Raw genomic sequence first — 16,042 nt, forward strand, 5'->3', positions numbered from 1 at the left:
CATGTGCTGTAGACCTAGTCATACCAGCTTTCCTAATAACATTCTTGTAGTTATTTTTCTTTTAAAACATTAGGCATAATTTATCATTAATACTATTTAAACTAGAGAAACATATAATATGCATGAATGTCATGATTTGTTTTTTATGAAGAACCTGTTTCTTGGGGTGCCTGGGTGGCTCAGTCAGTTAAGCAGCTGCCTTTGGCTCAGGTCAGGAGCCCAGGGCCCTGGGATCAAGCCCTGCATCAACCTCCCTGCTCTTCTCCCTCTCCCTCTGCTGCCCCCCCATGGTTGTGCGCTCTCGTTCTGTCAAATAAGTAATAAATAAATATTAGAAATAAGAAGAACCTGTTTCTTAGTGAATTTTCTGACAATTTTATCTTGTTTAATAAAACACACACACACACATTAAAAAAAAAAAAAAAACCGGGACACCTGGGTGGCTCAGTTGGTTGAGCAGCTGCCTTCGGCTCGGGTCATGATCCCGGCGTCCTGGGATCGAGTCCCACAACGGGCTCCTTGCTCCGCGGGGAGCCTGCCTCTCCCTCTGACTCTGCCTGCCACTCTGCCTGTGCTTGCTCTCTCTCTCTGACAAATCAATAAATAAAATCTTTTAAAAAAAAAAAAACTACTTTAAATCCAGTGTAGTTACCATACAGTGTTATATTAGTTTCCCTGTGTGCAGTATAGCTATTCAGCAGTTCTGTACATTACTCAGTGCTTATTTTTACATTTTTTCATTTCGAGGCTAATATTGAAAAGAAAAAGACAAGGAATGGACTTGCATATTCTGAGAATTTGCAATGGTTCTGTGCCATGAACCATTTGCCAGAATAATGCTTTTTAAAAATTTTTTAAAAATTTTTTAGAATAATGCTTTTAAATGAATACATACAAATAGTTACAAAAGAAAGGACTTATTGAAATACATTAAAATATTAAACACATTTTTCTTCCATTTTTTTTATTGTGTTATGTTAGTCACCATATGGTACATCATTGGTTTTTTGATGTAGTGTCCATGATTCATTGTTTGTGTGTTAACACCCAGTGGTCCATGCAATCTGTGCCCTCCTTGGTACCCACCACGAGGCTCGCCATCCTCCCACCCCATAGTCTCTCATGGCTCATCTCCCCGCTCTGGTTTCCCCCTCCCTTCATTTTTCCCTTCCTTCTCCTAATGTCCTCCACGCTATTCCTTATGTTCTACAAATAAGTGAAACCATATGATAATTGACTTTCTCTGCTTCACTTATTTCACTCAGCATAATCTCCTCCATTTCTGTCCATGCTGATGCAAAAGTTGGGTATTCATCCTTTCTGATGGCTGAGTAATATTCCATTGTGTATATGGTCCACATCTTCTTTATCCATTCTTTCTGTTGAAGGGCACCTTAGCTCTTTCCACAGTTTGGCTGTTGTGGATATTGCTGCTATGAACATTAGGGTTCATGTGCCCCTTTTCACTGCATCTATATCTTTGGGATAAATATCCAGTAGTGCAGTTTCTGGGTCATAGGGTAGCTCTATTTTTAACTTTTTGAGGAATCTCCACACTATTTTCCAAAGTGGCTGTACCAACTTGCGTTTCCACCATTAATGTAAGAGGGTTCCCCTTTCTCCACATTCTCTCCAACATTTGTTGTTTCTTACCTTGTCAATTTTGGCTATATTCTAACTGGGGTAAGGTAAGGTATCTCAGTGTGGTTTTGATTTGAATTTTCCTGATGGCTAATGATGTTGAACATTTTGATTGCTAATGATGTTGAACATTTTTTCATGTGTCTGTTAACCATTTGTATGTCTTTGGAGAAGTGTCTGTTCATGTCTTCTGCCCATTTTTTGACTTGATTAACAGATTTGAGCTATGGTAGTAATACATATGCTGCTTTACTGACACCTTAATACAGTCTATGAGTGGGTCTGATGCCTATCGTAATTTCAAAGGAATAATAAGTGTAAGTGATATTTTTGAGATATCTGTAACCATTGTAATATTTAGAATAATATCTGTGATTTCTATTAATGACAAAGACACAGGTACAATTGATACAATTGCTCCATTTTAGTTAAGATAGTAAAAGTAAGTATATAACCCTTTGTCATCCAAGTTTGCCCGTTCTCTGAACACTGTCTAAAAATTTCTTCTATTGGTCCCTGGGCCCCCAGTTCAGCATAGTATTTTATTTTAAAAATTTTTTAAATAAGTAACTTTCCATAAGGCAACTGTTAATCAGACTGAAACATGTAGGTGAACTTTCAGGGGCCACTGTAGTTCTAAAAGAACTTTAATTTTATGTTTGTACTTCGATGATAATTTTTAAAATTAGTATTACCATAATTTGGGTCACTTAGATGACCTCTGGTGCTCAGTTTTAGCTCCAGTACTTGTGTTGTCTTTGTGTATTGGGTGATGCCAAGTTATCCATTAAAGGGTCAGTATTACATTTTTAATCAGTAAACAGTATTTCTAAACTGGAATTCCCCAGAGTTCTGTGATCGTAAATTCAGAGGATTTTTTTCCTTTTTAAATTAATTATGATCATTCAAGAATGAGAAGCCCTGGGGCGCCTGGGTTGCTCAGTGGGTTAAAGCCTCTGCCTTCGGCTCAGGTCATGATCCCAGGGTCCTGGGATCCAGCCCCGCATTGGGCTCTCTGCTTGGTGGGGAGCCTGCTTCCTCCTCTTTCTCTGCCTGCTTCTCTGCCTCCTTGTGATCTCTGTCGAATAAATAAATAAAATCTTAAAAAAAAAAAAAAAAAAAAAGGAATGAGAAGCCCTGCCTTGAGGCCCCACTGAATGGAGAATTCCTTAGAGTTTGCTTTTGGACAAATGATTCTAAAGGCCATTCTAAAATGCTATTTTAGATTCTAAAGTTCTATCAACATGTATAATATAACTATTAGCTTTAGACTTCACTGTCACCTAGTTTTTGGTAACTCTGAAACGGCCTAAACTGGTCTTAATCTCATCTTTTTTGTCTCTTCCGCACTGCACCCTCTTGCCTCTACCTCCAAATAAAAAGTGTGAATACATTGCTTTTCTAAGGAGACAAACTTTAGCTTTCTTTGCTGAAAAGCAAAACATGTTATTACTCGCTTATGAGTGTTTTTGGAGTATAGAAATGTTACATCTGTCCAGATAATAGTTTGTTACTACTAAAGTCTCAGTAAAAGGAAGCAAAAGTGTGTGCCAATTGTCACTTTCACCGGTCTCACATGAAATAACAGTGGTAGATTAAAATGTGAATCTTTAGATGAAGGTGATTTCATTACTTCAGTTTTCAACAAATTTCATCCTTCTGTAGTAGAAATGGTATTCTGGCTTTTTCTCTTTTTTAATGATATGTTCATTGTTTTCATAAAGGCCACTGCTTTTCGTGGGTCCGACGGGTACAGGAAAATCAGTGTATGTGAAGGACAAACTAATGAATCACTTGGAAAAGGACCAGTATTTCCCTTTTTATGTTAATTTCTCTGCACGGACCAGTGCCAACCAGGTTCAGGTTAGTTTAAAGCCAGAAACATGGGTCCATAATTAACTTTTTTGGTTTTTTTGCCTTATTTGATTAGTGTTTAAAATTTATATATTAAATAAGCAGCTGTGTAAGTCTTCTGTAAGTTTAAATGAAATTTCAGAACCTTTGTTTTTGGCATTATAACAAGTTTTAAGGACAGGGAGCCTGGGTGGTTCAATTGTTAGGTGTCTGCCTTCGGCTTGGGTCACGATCCTGGGGTCCTGGAATCGAGCCCCGCATCAGGCTCCCTGCTCAGCAGGAAGTCTGCTTCTCCCTCTCCCACTCCCCCTGCTTGTGTTCCCTCTCTTGCTGTCTCTCTCTCTCTGTCAAATAAATAAATAAATAAAATCTTTAAAGAAAAGTTTTAAGGACAAAAGTTCAAGAGAACATTTAAAAAATCTTATGTTCCCATTTGTATTCATTAAATTCCTGAGGTATATTTTAAACATATCTATTTAAAAAAACAAAGGATAAAAGACACACCAATTAACTGACAATTTCCAAGAGCATGTAATGTTGGAACCCATTCAAGGGAACATTTTTGCATTAATACTGGATTATTGAGCTTTGTCATCTTTTTTATAAGCCCAAGAAGAAGCCACAGTTGCTTTCTTAACTGGAGAAGAGACTGGGGGGTGGGTAGAAAAAGAGTGAGAACTTTCAATTGTTCTAGATTCTCCTAGACGATCCTTCAGGACATTTGCTGCTTACTGACTCTCTGTCCATGAAAGGTCTTTGAAGCCATGGACTGTTGTATGACCTTATGTGACAGGAATCATGTGGTTGTTCATGCCCTTCTTTGTGCCAACTTGAAAGTTCTGCGTGAGACCTTTTCTAGTTACTATTCTAATCATCCATGCCTAAATTCATGTCCATTCTCACCTGAATTATGGGGCTCATTTCTGGTTTTTTAAGCCTATAGAATTCCCTTAATTTCAAAATCTGACAAATTTAGATCAGGGTTTTTAGATGTTGAGTAAGTTAAAGTTAATAGAGATGTTGGGGTATCCAACAAGGAAAATATTTTGTGTTTGTATGCAATATAAATATGCATGTATATAATAATTTTTTAAGGAATTTTTTTTATTAGAGCATGTGCATGAGTGCAGAGAGGGGCAGAGGGAGAGGGAGAAGCAGGCTCCCTGCTGAGCAGGGAGCTCAACATAAGGTTCAATCCCCAGACCCTGGGATCCTGATATGAGCTGAAGACAGACACCCAGGCACCCCTGTATATAACAATTCTGAGTGCATAAAAGGATTTCAATAAATGCTCTTTGATATTGAATAAAAGGTTTGATATCACCCTAAAAATGAGTAAATGTAAACACACACATAATGCTTCCTGACATTATTTCCTTATATAGACTGTAAATTCTTTTTCTCCTGGTGTTTAGAATGGCTTTAAATATTCTTCTTCTTCTTCTTTATATTTTAGAATATTATTATGGCTAGACTGGATAAAAGACGCAAAGGAGTTTTTGGACCACCAATGGGAAAGAAGTGTGTAATTTTTATAGATGACATGAATATGCCTGCATTGGAGAAATATGGAGCTCAACCTCCTATTGAATTGCTACGACAATTTTTTGACTGTGGGCACTGGTAACTATTTAACTGGAGTTTTAATTAGCCATGCTGAAATCATTTTTGTCCTCTTTTTCAATTTTAGTTTCTCACATCAAAGTAATACATTTTTTCAAGGTACTGATAGAAGAAAATGGTTATTCAGATTTTCTTATATAGAAATTTTTGGAAGACTTTTCTGTACTTTTTTATGACATTCTTTCCTGTGAATGTGTGAGTTAGATTACTGGGGTGAATAACCCAGTATAAGAAATGAATTTATCCAATAATGGAATAAGTTCTTTCCTTTTCAACTATTACTTTCAATCCTTGAAAATAACTTACCGATTATATCTTTCAAAGTACTATTCTCCCAGAGTTGAGAACTTGTGGGTAGGCTTCAACCATAATCATAATCAGCATTCTATGTTTCTGCCATTTTAAATTCTCTGTATTTTCTGTGACTATTCGGGAGTACTGTACCCTTGAGATAGCTTGGTTTTGACATCAATTCCATAGATAACTCTTCCTCTCCCTTCATTCCCATTTTTTTTGTAAAGATTTACTTATTTTAGAGAAAGAATGTATACATGTGCTGTGATGGGGGAGAAGTAGAGGGAGAGAATCTTAAACAAGACTCTATGCTGAGTGCAGAGTCCAGTGCAGGGCCAGATCTCATGACCCAAGAGATCATGACCTAAACCAAAATCAAGAGTGGATACTGAACTGAATGAGCCACCTAGGCACCCACCCTCCATCCCATTGTTATGACACTATAATTAGTTACCAACATGTAAGATATTGTATCTTTTAGTTAGGATTTAGTAATTCTTCATTTCCTCCTCTTATATATACTTTTCTACTCCCTAGTATACATGATTTTTTTTAATCTAAGGTAAGAGTAGACTAATTTTGAAGCTAAGTCATATTTCAGAAATAATTTTTGTTATTACTTTTGTTATTACTTTATTATACCTGGGACTCCTGCCTTCAGGAGATAACTACTGTTAATAGTGTATTCCCTATTCTGTCAAGGTTTTTTTTTTCTATACAAACATATTTTTATTTAAAAAAGTAGACTCCTATTACACAATGTTTTATGACTTATTTGTACCTGTCCATATTGTTTATCTCATTCTATTGGCTTTTTATTTTTTTATTTTGTAAGCTTCTAATATAATTTAATTGTGTGGATCCTGCCATAATTTATTTAACAAGCTCCCTCTGAAAGTTATTAAGATTATTGCCCAAAACCAGGTCATATTTTCATACTTTCTGTTAGAGGTACTGGTAAAGATTGACTATATAGATTTCTCCCATGTCTCCTGCCCCCTTTTTGTAAGAACTTCAGTGTTAAAAGACTTAATGGCCTATCAGTAATAAGCACATTTTTGATCTTAGTGGTTCCAGCTAAATTGAGCCATTTATATATTTCTTACTTTCTTTTTAAATTTTTAATTATTTATTTGAGAGAGGCAGAGGGAGAAGGAGAAGCAGACTTCTTGCTGAGCAGGGGTCCTGACATGGGGCTCAATCCAGGAACCCTGTGATCATGACCTGAGCTGAAGGCAGATGTCCCTATATATTTCTTTCTCATTAAAATTTCTTTGAAGCTTTGTTGTGCCCCATTGGGTCTCTTTTTAACAAAAGTGTTATAGATACTATTTAGACATTTTTACGTGCTCTGGCGATCTGAGATGTAAAAATAAAATCAGGACTTCACTGTAAGTAGTATGACTGTATGATTGTTTTGAACTAGAACAATTATGAACATAAAAGAGGAGTATTACTAATAATTACTCCAGTAATTATTAGTAATAATAATTATTGGACAAGCCCAGGAGAATTGTCCTAGGCAAAATGGGACATGTGGTCCACCTACCTATTATCAGCTACAAACAGGAATAATCTCTCATCCACGCTTCTGGATTTGGAGTGAGGAGAGAACAAGCAGAAAGTCAAGTTGGAAAGAAGTGTAGGAAAGAATGGGAAGGGCAAAAGGAAGGGACATTCTAGATGCCCAGAATTTGAGCAACAGACTTAGTGTCACTGGAAAGAGAAATAAGAGTGCCACTTTAAAAAACGTTCTGTCCAGGGGCACCTGAGTGGCTCAAGCAGTTAAACATCTGACTCTTGATTTCAGGTCAGGTCATGATCTCCGGGTTGTGAGACTGAGCCCCACACCTAGTGTGGAGCCTGCTTAAGATTCTCTCTCTCCTCTCCATTCTCCACCCCTCACCCCGTAAAAAAAAAAAAAAAATCCCCACCAAAATCGAAAAACGTCCTGTCCCCAGACTGGTGACTGCCTGAGGCAGGGGCTGGGGGGTGGGTAAAATAGGTGAAGGGGGTCAAATGGTATAAATTTCCAATTCAAAACGAATAAGCCATAGCGATGTAGTGTACAACATGGTGGTTACAGTTAATACTATATTGCATATTCAGAAGTATCTAGGAGGGGCGCCTGGGTGGCTCAGTGGGTTAAAGCCTCTGCCTTCGGCTCAGGTCATGATCCCAGGGTCCTGGGATCGAGCCCTGCATTGGGCTCTCTGCTCGGCAGGGAGCCTGCTTCCTCCTTTATCTCTGCCTGTTTCTCAGCCCACTTGTGATCTCTGTCTGTCAAATAAATAAATAAAATCTTTAAAAAAACGTATCTAGGAGAGTGAATTTTGAAAGTTCTCATCAAAAGAAGAAAATTTTGTCACTATGTAAGGTGATAGATGTGAAGTGGAATTACTGTGATGATCTTTTCACACACAAATATCGAGTCATTATGTTATATACCCAAAACTAATCTTACATCAATTATACCTCAATTTAAAAAAATAAAATATATTTTTAATTTTTCTATTCTAAGCATTTTCTCAGACTCTTTCTTTTAGAGAAGCTAAAATCAGATTAAGTTTCTAGGCAGTTCTACAATTCATCCCATCCTATTGGCTTATAACTAATGGCTTTGATATTTTTATGTGCTTTCGAGGTATGACCTTAAGGACACAAGTAAGATCACCCTGGTTGACATCCAGCTGATTGCTGCCATGGGCCCTCCAGGTGGTGGAAGAAATCCAGTCACTCCCCGGTTTATTCGACATTTCAACATCTGCTCTATTAATACCTTCAGTGATGAAACTATGGTCCGAATCTTCTCATCAATTGTAACATTCTACCTGAGGACTCATGAATTTCCTCCAGAGTACTTCTCAGTTGGGAACCAGATTGTCAGTGGGACAATGGAGGTGAGCAAATACTGTGATACAAAATATTTTACTATTGCACATTTTTCCCGTTCTTTTTTGTTTTTTAATCATTTTTTCCCCTTAGCCATTTATTTTGGTCTTCAGTGTCAGAGAAGCTGTTAAGAAGGTGTGAGAACAGAAGATCATGGGCTTTGAAATCAAGAACTCTAACTGGGTTTGAACCTTGACTGCTATTTCCTAGCCAGGTGGCCTAGAGAAAGTAATTTGACCTTCCAGAAACTCAGTTTTTTAACCATTAAAATGAGAGATAGCACCTATTTCACAGTGTAGTTCCAAGGAAATCATGTAGAGTCAGTATCTGCCACACTGTAAGGGTTTTCCTAATTGTTAGGTTTCTCTCCTGGTGTTCATTAATTGTCTCTCTCCTTCCATTCTTCATGTTTGTCTTTAAAAAGAGAAAGGGTCTTCTGGCTGGCTTACTTGGTAGAACATGTGACTCTTGATCCTGGGGTCATAAGCTTGAGCCCCACGTTGGGTGTGGAGTCTACGAAAGAAAGGAGGGAAGAAAGAAAGAAATAAACAAACAAACTTCTGCAGCTTATGAATACATACTTTTTTTTAAAGCCATACCAGATAATTTAGGAGTAGCAGTGAAATTAGAAATAGAGGGGTGGGAACAGAACACAAGATGGCCCAATGGCTTTGTCTTATTCAGGGTGTGTTATCTGCCAGGTCTCGGAGGCCAGAGCTAGCCTCATCACTAATGGTAAAAGGAAAAACTGTATCTAAGGTAAGTGAATGATGGTGTTACTAAACTAAGCTTTTCTGGAGCCCTTGATGAAGTGGGTTCACTGTGGGATCAGTGCCACAAGAAGAACAAAAATTCCTAGACTCATCCCATTGGTTTCTAAGAGCACTGTGTCTGTCTAAAGTGTCCCCCCTTGTTCTGTTTGTGCTGTTAAAAAGAGAAAATTTGTGCTGTTAAAATAGAGAAACTATGAGCAAAGTAATAGTGCGTTCAAATTACAATACTTATTTTGATACCAGAAAAGTGCTTCTATTTATTAAATATGATTTATGCGGGTGCCTGGGTGGCTCAGTGGGTTAAGCCGCTGCCTTCGGCTCAGGTCATGATCTCAGGGTCCTAGGATCGAGTCCCACATCGGCTCTCTGCTTAGCAGGGGGCCTGCTTCCCTTACTCTGTCTCTGCCTGCCTCTCTGCCTACTTGTGATCGCCCTCTGTCAAATAAATAAATAAAGTCTTTAAAAAATATATGATTTATGTATTTTGGGTATCTCCTGGAAAAAGAAGGGAGTTGGCCAGGCAGAATGGGATCAGAAAGGACTTTTTTTTTCTTTGAAGTATTTGAGACCCACCATGTGGAAGCTATGGGTGGGGGAGGGGGATGAATCATAGGACACAGATAAATAAAAAATAATTTCACTTGGGTTTTGTTTCTTTTTGCAGGGGGGCTATATTATAGAAGATTTAATTTACCTTCCTTTAAACATTAAACTTTATTTGGTAAATTCAGCATATAGTAAAATCGTATTTTATTTCTGTATGATAGCCAAGTAAAATGAAGAAGTGGCAAAGAGAAAATAGGAGTGAAGGGAAGGAAGGAAATACATCAATTTAAGTCAAGGGTAGTCAAAAGGAAATTGTTTCATCCACCCCTTCATTTGGAATGCTTCTGAATGAGTTATCTTGGTTTCACTTTCTACTAAAGTTTTTGCTGATTACTTAATCCCAGGTCATTCAACATTAAATGGAAAACTATAATAACTGGGAGATAAAAGCATTGTCCCTTTTGGGGCTTGGATGGAATCTGGTAATTTTAAGTTCCCTCAACTTCATAATGTCTCTTATAAACCAAAATAAAAAGCTAAATGTCATGCTAGACTTGGTACTATACAATTTTCCAAACCAATATAATCTGATAAATTAATTATTGTATAGAAGATACTGTTTGTTACATGACTTTGCTTATTATAATCATTTTATTTTTGCTTTCTTGCTTTTTTCTTATTCAGATATATAAACGATCCATGGAAAATCTTTTGCCCACTCCCACGAAGTCTCATTACACTTTCAACTTGCGGGATTTTTCCCGCGTCATCCAGGGCTGCTTACTGATTGAGAAGGAGGCTGTGCAGAGCAAGCACACCATGATCCGCCTCTTCGTGCACGAGGTTCTACGTGTGTTTTACGACCGCCTCGTTAATGACCATGATCGATACTGGCTGTTCGATTTAATCAAAGCTGTGGTAAAGGACCATTTTAAAGAATCATTTGATGGTATCTTTTCACATTTGAGGAAGGAGAACACCCCAGTGAGTATATTTAGGGATTCTAAACAAATTAAAATGGCACAATAGCATGGGTTATTACAATCGACTTATCTTTTAAAAAATACAGTTGTTTCATAACAATCATATTTTTTTTTAACTTTCCACATCGATAGGTATTTATTTTGAGAAGATTTGTCTTCAGAGAAATTATGTAGGTAATGCAGAAGTTATTTAAAGAATAAAACCATGGGGCGCCCGGGTGGCTCAGTGGTTGAGCAACCCCACTCTTGATTTTGGCTCAGGTCATGATCTCTGGTCCTGAGATCAGCCCCAAGTTGGGCTCTGCCCTCAGCGCAGTTTGCTTGTCTCTCTCCACCCCCCACACCCTCCCACTTGCTCTCACTGTTGCTATCTCATTCTCAAATAAATAAATAAAATCTTTTTAAAAAAGAATAAAACCGTATATGATAGGGATTGAATGATATAATGAGTGAAAAGTGCTTAACACGGTGACCATCCCTTAGTAACTACTCACTCAGAATGACTTTTCCAGTCCCTGGAGGGGAAATTTATAGGACAGAAAAATTTCTGTTCTTTTTATTTTTGGTGGATACAATGTAACTTCAGGTATTAATTTTACAATATATTGTCTACTATCTTAATGTTTAAAAGAATTATTTAATTGACAATCATCCTATAACCTGGACAAAACAAAATTTTATTTAACGTTTTCTTAAATTTATAAAATATAAATTTTGTAACTTGTTGATTTCTATTCCATAGATAACTGAAGAGAACTTGAGAAATCTCATGTTTGGTGATTATATGAATCCTGACCTTGAAGGAGATGAAAGAGTTTATGTTGAAATTCCAAATATTCATCATTTTAGTGATGTTGTGGACCAATGCTTAGATGAGTATAATCAAACTCACAAAACAAGAATGAATCTTGTCATTTTTAGGTACCTACATTTGGTACTGATGGTAGAAATTGCTATTTGTAAAATTTTTCTGTGAAATATTTAAAATGTGCCAAAAAGTATAAAGAAAAATGTAGTGAATAACCCTGTACTGATCACTTAGCTGAAGACATAAAATATTAGCAGTTTATTTGAAGCCCCTTGTTTAGCCAACCCTCTCCGACTGCAGCGTCCCCATCATATCCTCAGTAGTAAAAAGAAGCCCGCGTGCTTCTTTGGACTTTACTATCATGTATGTTCCAAAACATATATATGCACAGTTCTATTTTGCATGTATTCTTCAACTTTATTCTCTTGTGGTTTGTGAGAGTCACCAAAAAAAAAAAAAAGAATTTTTGCTACTAACACAATGTAGTTGTTTTTCTGAGACAGACTTTTAGGGGACTTCTGGTTTTTGCAATTACAAAAAAAGATTTGAATACTCATGTCTCTTTGGGTACACGTGTTAGAATGTCTGTAGGCTATATTCCTAAAAGTAGAATTATTGTGTCATGGTGTGTAACAATACCATCTTCACCTTCTACTTTGCTAAATTTGGTTGAAATGTCTTCAGAAATGATTATTTAAGAGCTCCTATTGTCCCTCACCCTTGCCAACACTTAGAATTGCCGGGTGTGATAAGTATTGCCAGTCTAAACGTGAGTGGAATGTTATCCCACTGTGACTCCAATTTTAATTTCCCTAATTACTAGTGAGTCTGGCTGTCTTTACTGAAATTTCTAATTTTGTAAAGACCTGATTTTCTGTTTTTCATCTATAAAGCCTAATATTAAAAGACTTTTTAGTAAAAGCAGGAATGTGCTTCCAGTATAAGTACTTCATCTTATATTTATAATTTGTATATTACATTTCCTAAATTTGTGTCTTAGTTTTCCTTTGCATCAAATGATCCAATTCTAAATTCTTTTGAAAAACCACACTTTTTGGTGATTACCCCGTTAAAATTGGGATAACATACAGGAGAACAAAGTCCATCCTTCCAAGAATATAAAATAATAATTGCATGTAAATATACACTTGCATTCATATTTTCAAGTATAATAGTAATATTGGTATTTCATAGGTATGTATTGGAACATTTATCACGAATATGTCGAATTCTAAAGCAGTCTGGTGGAAATGCTCTGCTTGTTGGACTTGGAGGCAGTGGTCGTCAATCTTTAACTCGTCTGGCTACATCTATGGCAAAAATGCAGATTTTCCAACCAGAAGTTTCTAAAAGCTATGGAATGAATGAGTGGAGAGAGGATCTGAAGGTAAAATTAGGATGAACCCTAGTGTCTAAAATAATCAGTGCCGTGAAGAGAGCCAAGCCATACAGCTGCATGCTGAATGCATTGGGGATGAGGACAGTGTTACCCATGAGCAGTTACTGTGCGTGCTGACCCCCAAGAGCTTTTCATACGTTATCTTGTTCTGTAGATAAAACAGTTCAGTGCAATATGGATGGTCCTCTCGGTTTTACTGATGAGGAAATGGAAGTTGAGGGAAGGTATGCACAGCAGAGCAGGATTTATAACTTGTCTTATCCACTGCTGCTGCCGATTCTATCTTTATTTCAGTTCAAGGAGGTCTTGTTTCAGACAAATGTATGTTTTCCAAGAGACTGTTTCATATGAGCCCTGGCAATGATGATGATGTTCATGTTGTCCAATCTTAATAGCTTTCTTGGGACCAAGTTGCTTTCCCAGTAACCAATAAAATACTGGAGTGCATGCCTGGGGCTTCGTCCTCACATGCTGAGGGTTCTGCAGGACCCAGAAAGGAGATGATCCGAAATGAAAAATAGAAAGCTATTGCTGGATTTTTTCACTTGTACTCACCTCACGTACTAAATTTCTACATCCTAAAAGTTAGCATGAAGAATGGGTTGCTTGCAGGTGGAAATGGTAGAATCCAAGCTGATATCTAAAAGGTTTACATAGACATAGTAGAAAAATTGCAGTGTTTCTTTTTCTCCTCTCACTTTAGAGGGAAATTTTTTATACATTTCTACCACTGAAACCAATAGATAGAGAAAACAGCCTTCTTTAGTAGAAAGAACATGGACTTTAAAGTTAGGCAAACTCAGTTTTATTTCTACTTTGTATGATTCAGTTATCTTGGGCATGTTACTAAATCTTTACAGAAAGATTTAGTTTTTAAGAATTTGTTTTTAAGAATTTATTCCAAGTTATACAATTTGTTGGCATACCATTGTTAATAGTGTTCTCTCATAATCCTTTTTAATTTTTGTGACATGGGTTGTAATGTCCCTTTTTAAATTTGTAATTTTAGTTATTTGAGTCTTCTCTTTTTCCATTCTTTCTTTTCTTTTCTTTCTTTTTTTTTTTTTTAAGATTTTATTTATTTATTTGACAGAGATCGCAAGTAGGCAGAGAGGCAGGCAGAGAGAGAGGAGGAAGCAGGCTCCCTGCCGAGCAGAGAGCCACATGGGGGGCTAGATCCCAAGAACTGGGATCATGACCTGAGTGAAGGCAGAAGCTTTAACCCACTGAGCCACCCAGGCGCCCCTTCTCTCTTTTTTCTAAACTAGCTAAGGTTTTGTCAATTTTGTTGATTTTTTTTTTCAAAAAAAAATAAAAAAGGAAAGAAACCCCAACTCTAAGTTCCACTGATTCTTTTCTGTTGATTTTTTTTACTTTATCTCTGCCCTAATCTTTATTATTTCCTTCCTCCTGCTAGCTTTGAGTTTGTCCATTTTTTGAAGTTCCACAATGTATAAAGTTAGGTTGTTGATTTGAGATCTTTCTTCCTTTTTTAATGTAAAGTGTTTACAGTTATAAACTTCCCTCTTAGCTCTGCTTTTGCTGCATGTTTTAAGATTTTTTTTATGTTTAAAAAAATTTTTTTTATATGAGAGAGAAAAAGAGAGAACGACCACGGGGTTCTCTGCAGGCAGAGGGAGAGTGAGAAGCAGACTCTCTCATCCCAGGACACTGGGATCGTGACCTGAGCTGAAGGCAGACACTTAACCAATTGAGGCACCCAGGCACCCCCTTTTATTGCATTTTATAAGTTTTGATGTGTTGAGTCTTCATTTTCATTTATTTCAAGAAATTTTCTAATTTCCTGTGTGATTTCTTCTTTGATCTGTTGTTTAAGAGTGTGTTGTTTAATTGCTGTGAATTTGTAGTTTCCAGTTTTCCTTCTGGAAAATAATAACAACCTATTTTAGTAATAACAGTAATAACCTATTAAAATAATAACTACCTATTTTAGGCTGATAATAATTGCAATCACATGCAATAACTATTCCTTCTGTTGTTGATTTAGTTTCATTCCACTGTGGTTAGAAAAGATGCTTGATTTGATATCTATCTTCTTAAATTTATTAAGACTTGTTTATTGGCCTAATATATCATCTGTCCTGGAGAATATCCTATGTGCACTAGGGAAGAATGTGTATTCTGTTGTTGGATGGTGTGTTCTCTATATGTCTGTGAGGTCCGACTGACCTATAGTGTTGTGCAAATACTCTCTTTCCTTATTGATCTTTTGTCTGGTTGTTCTATCCCTAATTGAAAGTAGAGTATTGAAATCTCCCACTATTCTTTTGCTATCTCTCCCTTCAACTCTTGTCAATGCTTGTTTCATGTATTTAGGAGTTCAGCTGTTCAGTGCATAAATATTTATGATTGTTACATCTTCCTGAAGAATTGATCCTTTTACCATCATATAATATTTCTTGTCGCTTAAGACAGTTTTTTACTGATGATTTTGTCTGATATTAGTATAGTCCCCCTGCTCACCTTTGGTTGCCATTTGCATGGAACATCTCCATCTTTTCACTTTCAGCCCCTGTGTCCTTAGGTCTAAAGTGAGTCTCTTCTAAGCCACGTACCATTGGATCCTGTTTTGTAAATCCATTCAGCCAAACTATGTATTTTGATGGGGAGTTTAATCCATTTGCATTTAAAGTCATTCCTGATGGGAAAGGATTTACTATTGGCATTTTGTTAACTGTTTGCTGTATGTTTGCAGTTAATTTGTCCCTCACTTCCTCTCCTACTCCCTGCCTTTGTGTTTTGTTGATCAATTGTAGTGACATGCTTTGATTCCCTTTTCATTTTCTTTTGTGTATACTCTATAGATTTTTAAAAAAGATTTATTTATTTATTTATTTGACAGAGAGAAATCACAAGTAGGTGGAGAGGCAGGCAGAGAGAGAGAGGGAAGCAGGCTCCCTGCTGAGCAGAGAGCCCGATGCGGGACTCGATCCCAGGACCCTGAGATCATGACCTGAGCCGAAGGCAGCGGCTTAACCCACTGAGCCACCCAGGCGCCCCGTGTATACTCTATAGACTTTTTTGGTTGGGGAGAGTTACTATTGTGATTACGTAAGACATCTTAAAGTAATAACAACCTATTTTAGGCTGATAATAATTGCAATCACATACAAAAACTATTCCTTTACATCTGCCCCCCCCTTTATGTTACTGATGTCACAAAAGCAATCTTTATAGATTGTGTACCCATTAACATCAGGGTCCATAA

At 37.0% G+C, this 16,042-nt stretch overlaps 1 protein-coding gene across 7 annotated transcripts in view; it reads left to right on the forward strand.

Moving 5' to 3' along the window:
• The window catches only part of DNAH12 (dynein axonemal heavy chain 12), a 228,390-nt gene that overhangs the window by 118,703 nt on the left and 93,645 nt on the right, over window positions 1-16,042 (forward strand). For all 7 annotated transcript variants that reach the window (XM_082738549.1, XM_082738550.1, XM_082738545.1 and 4 more), the window contains 6 exons: window positions 3,366-3,504; window positions 4,952-5,118; window positions 8,057-8,312; window positions 10,308-10,607; window positions 11,349-11,527; window positions 12,609-12,801. In XM_082738549.1, coding sequence (XP_082594675.1) covers window positions 3,366-3,504; window positions 4,952-5,118; window positions 8,057-8,312; window positions 10,308-10,607; window positions 11,349-11,527; window positions 12,609-12,801 — 1,234 coding nt within the window. The remainder of the gene's footprint in view (window positions 1-3,365; window positions 3,505-4,951; window positions 5,119-8,056; window positions 8,313-10,307; window positions 10,608-11,348; window positions 11,528-12,608; window positions 12,802-16,042) is intronic.

Source organism: Mustela nivalis (assembly GCF_964662115.1).
Source record: "Mustela nivalis genome assembly, chromosome: 1".
Lineage (NCBI taxonomy): Eukaryota > Metazoa > Chordata > Mammalia > Carnivora > Mustelidae > Mustela > Mustela nivalis.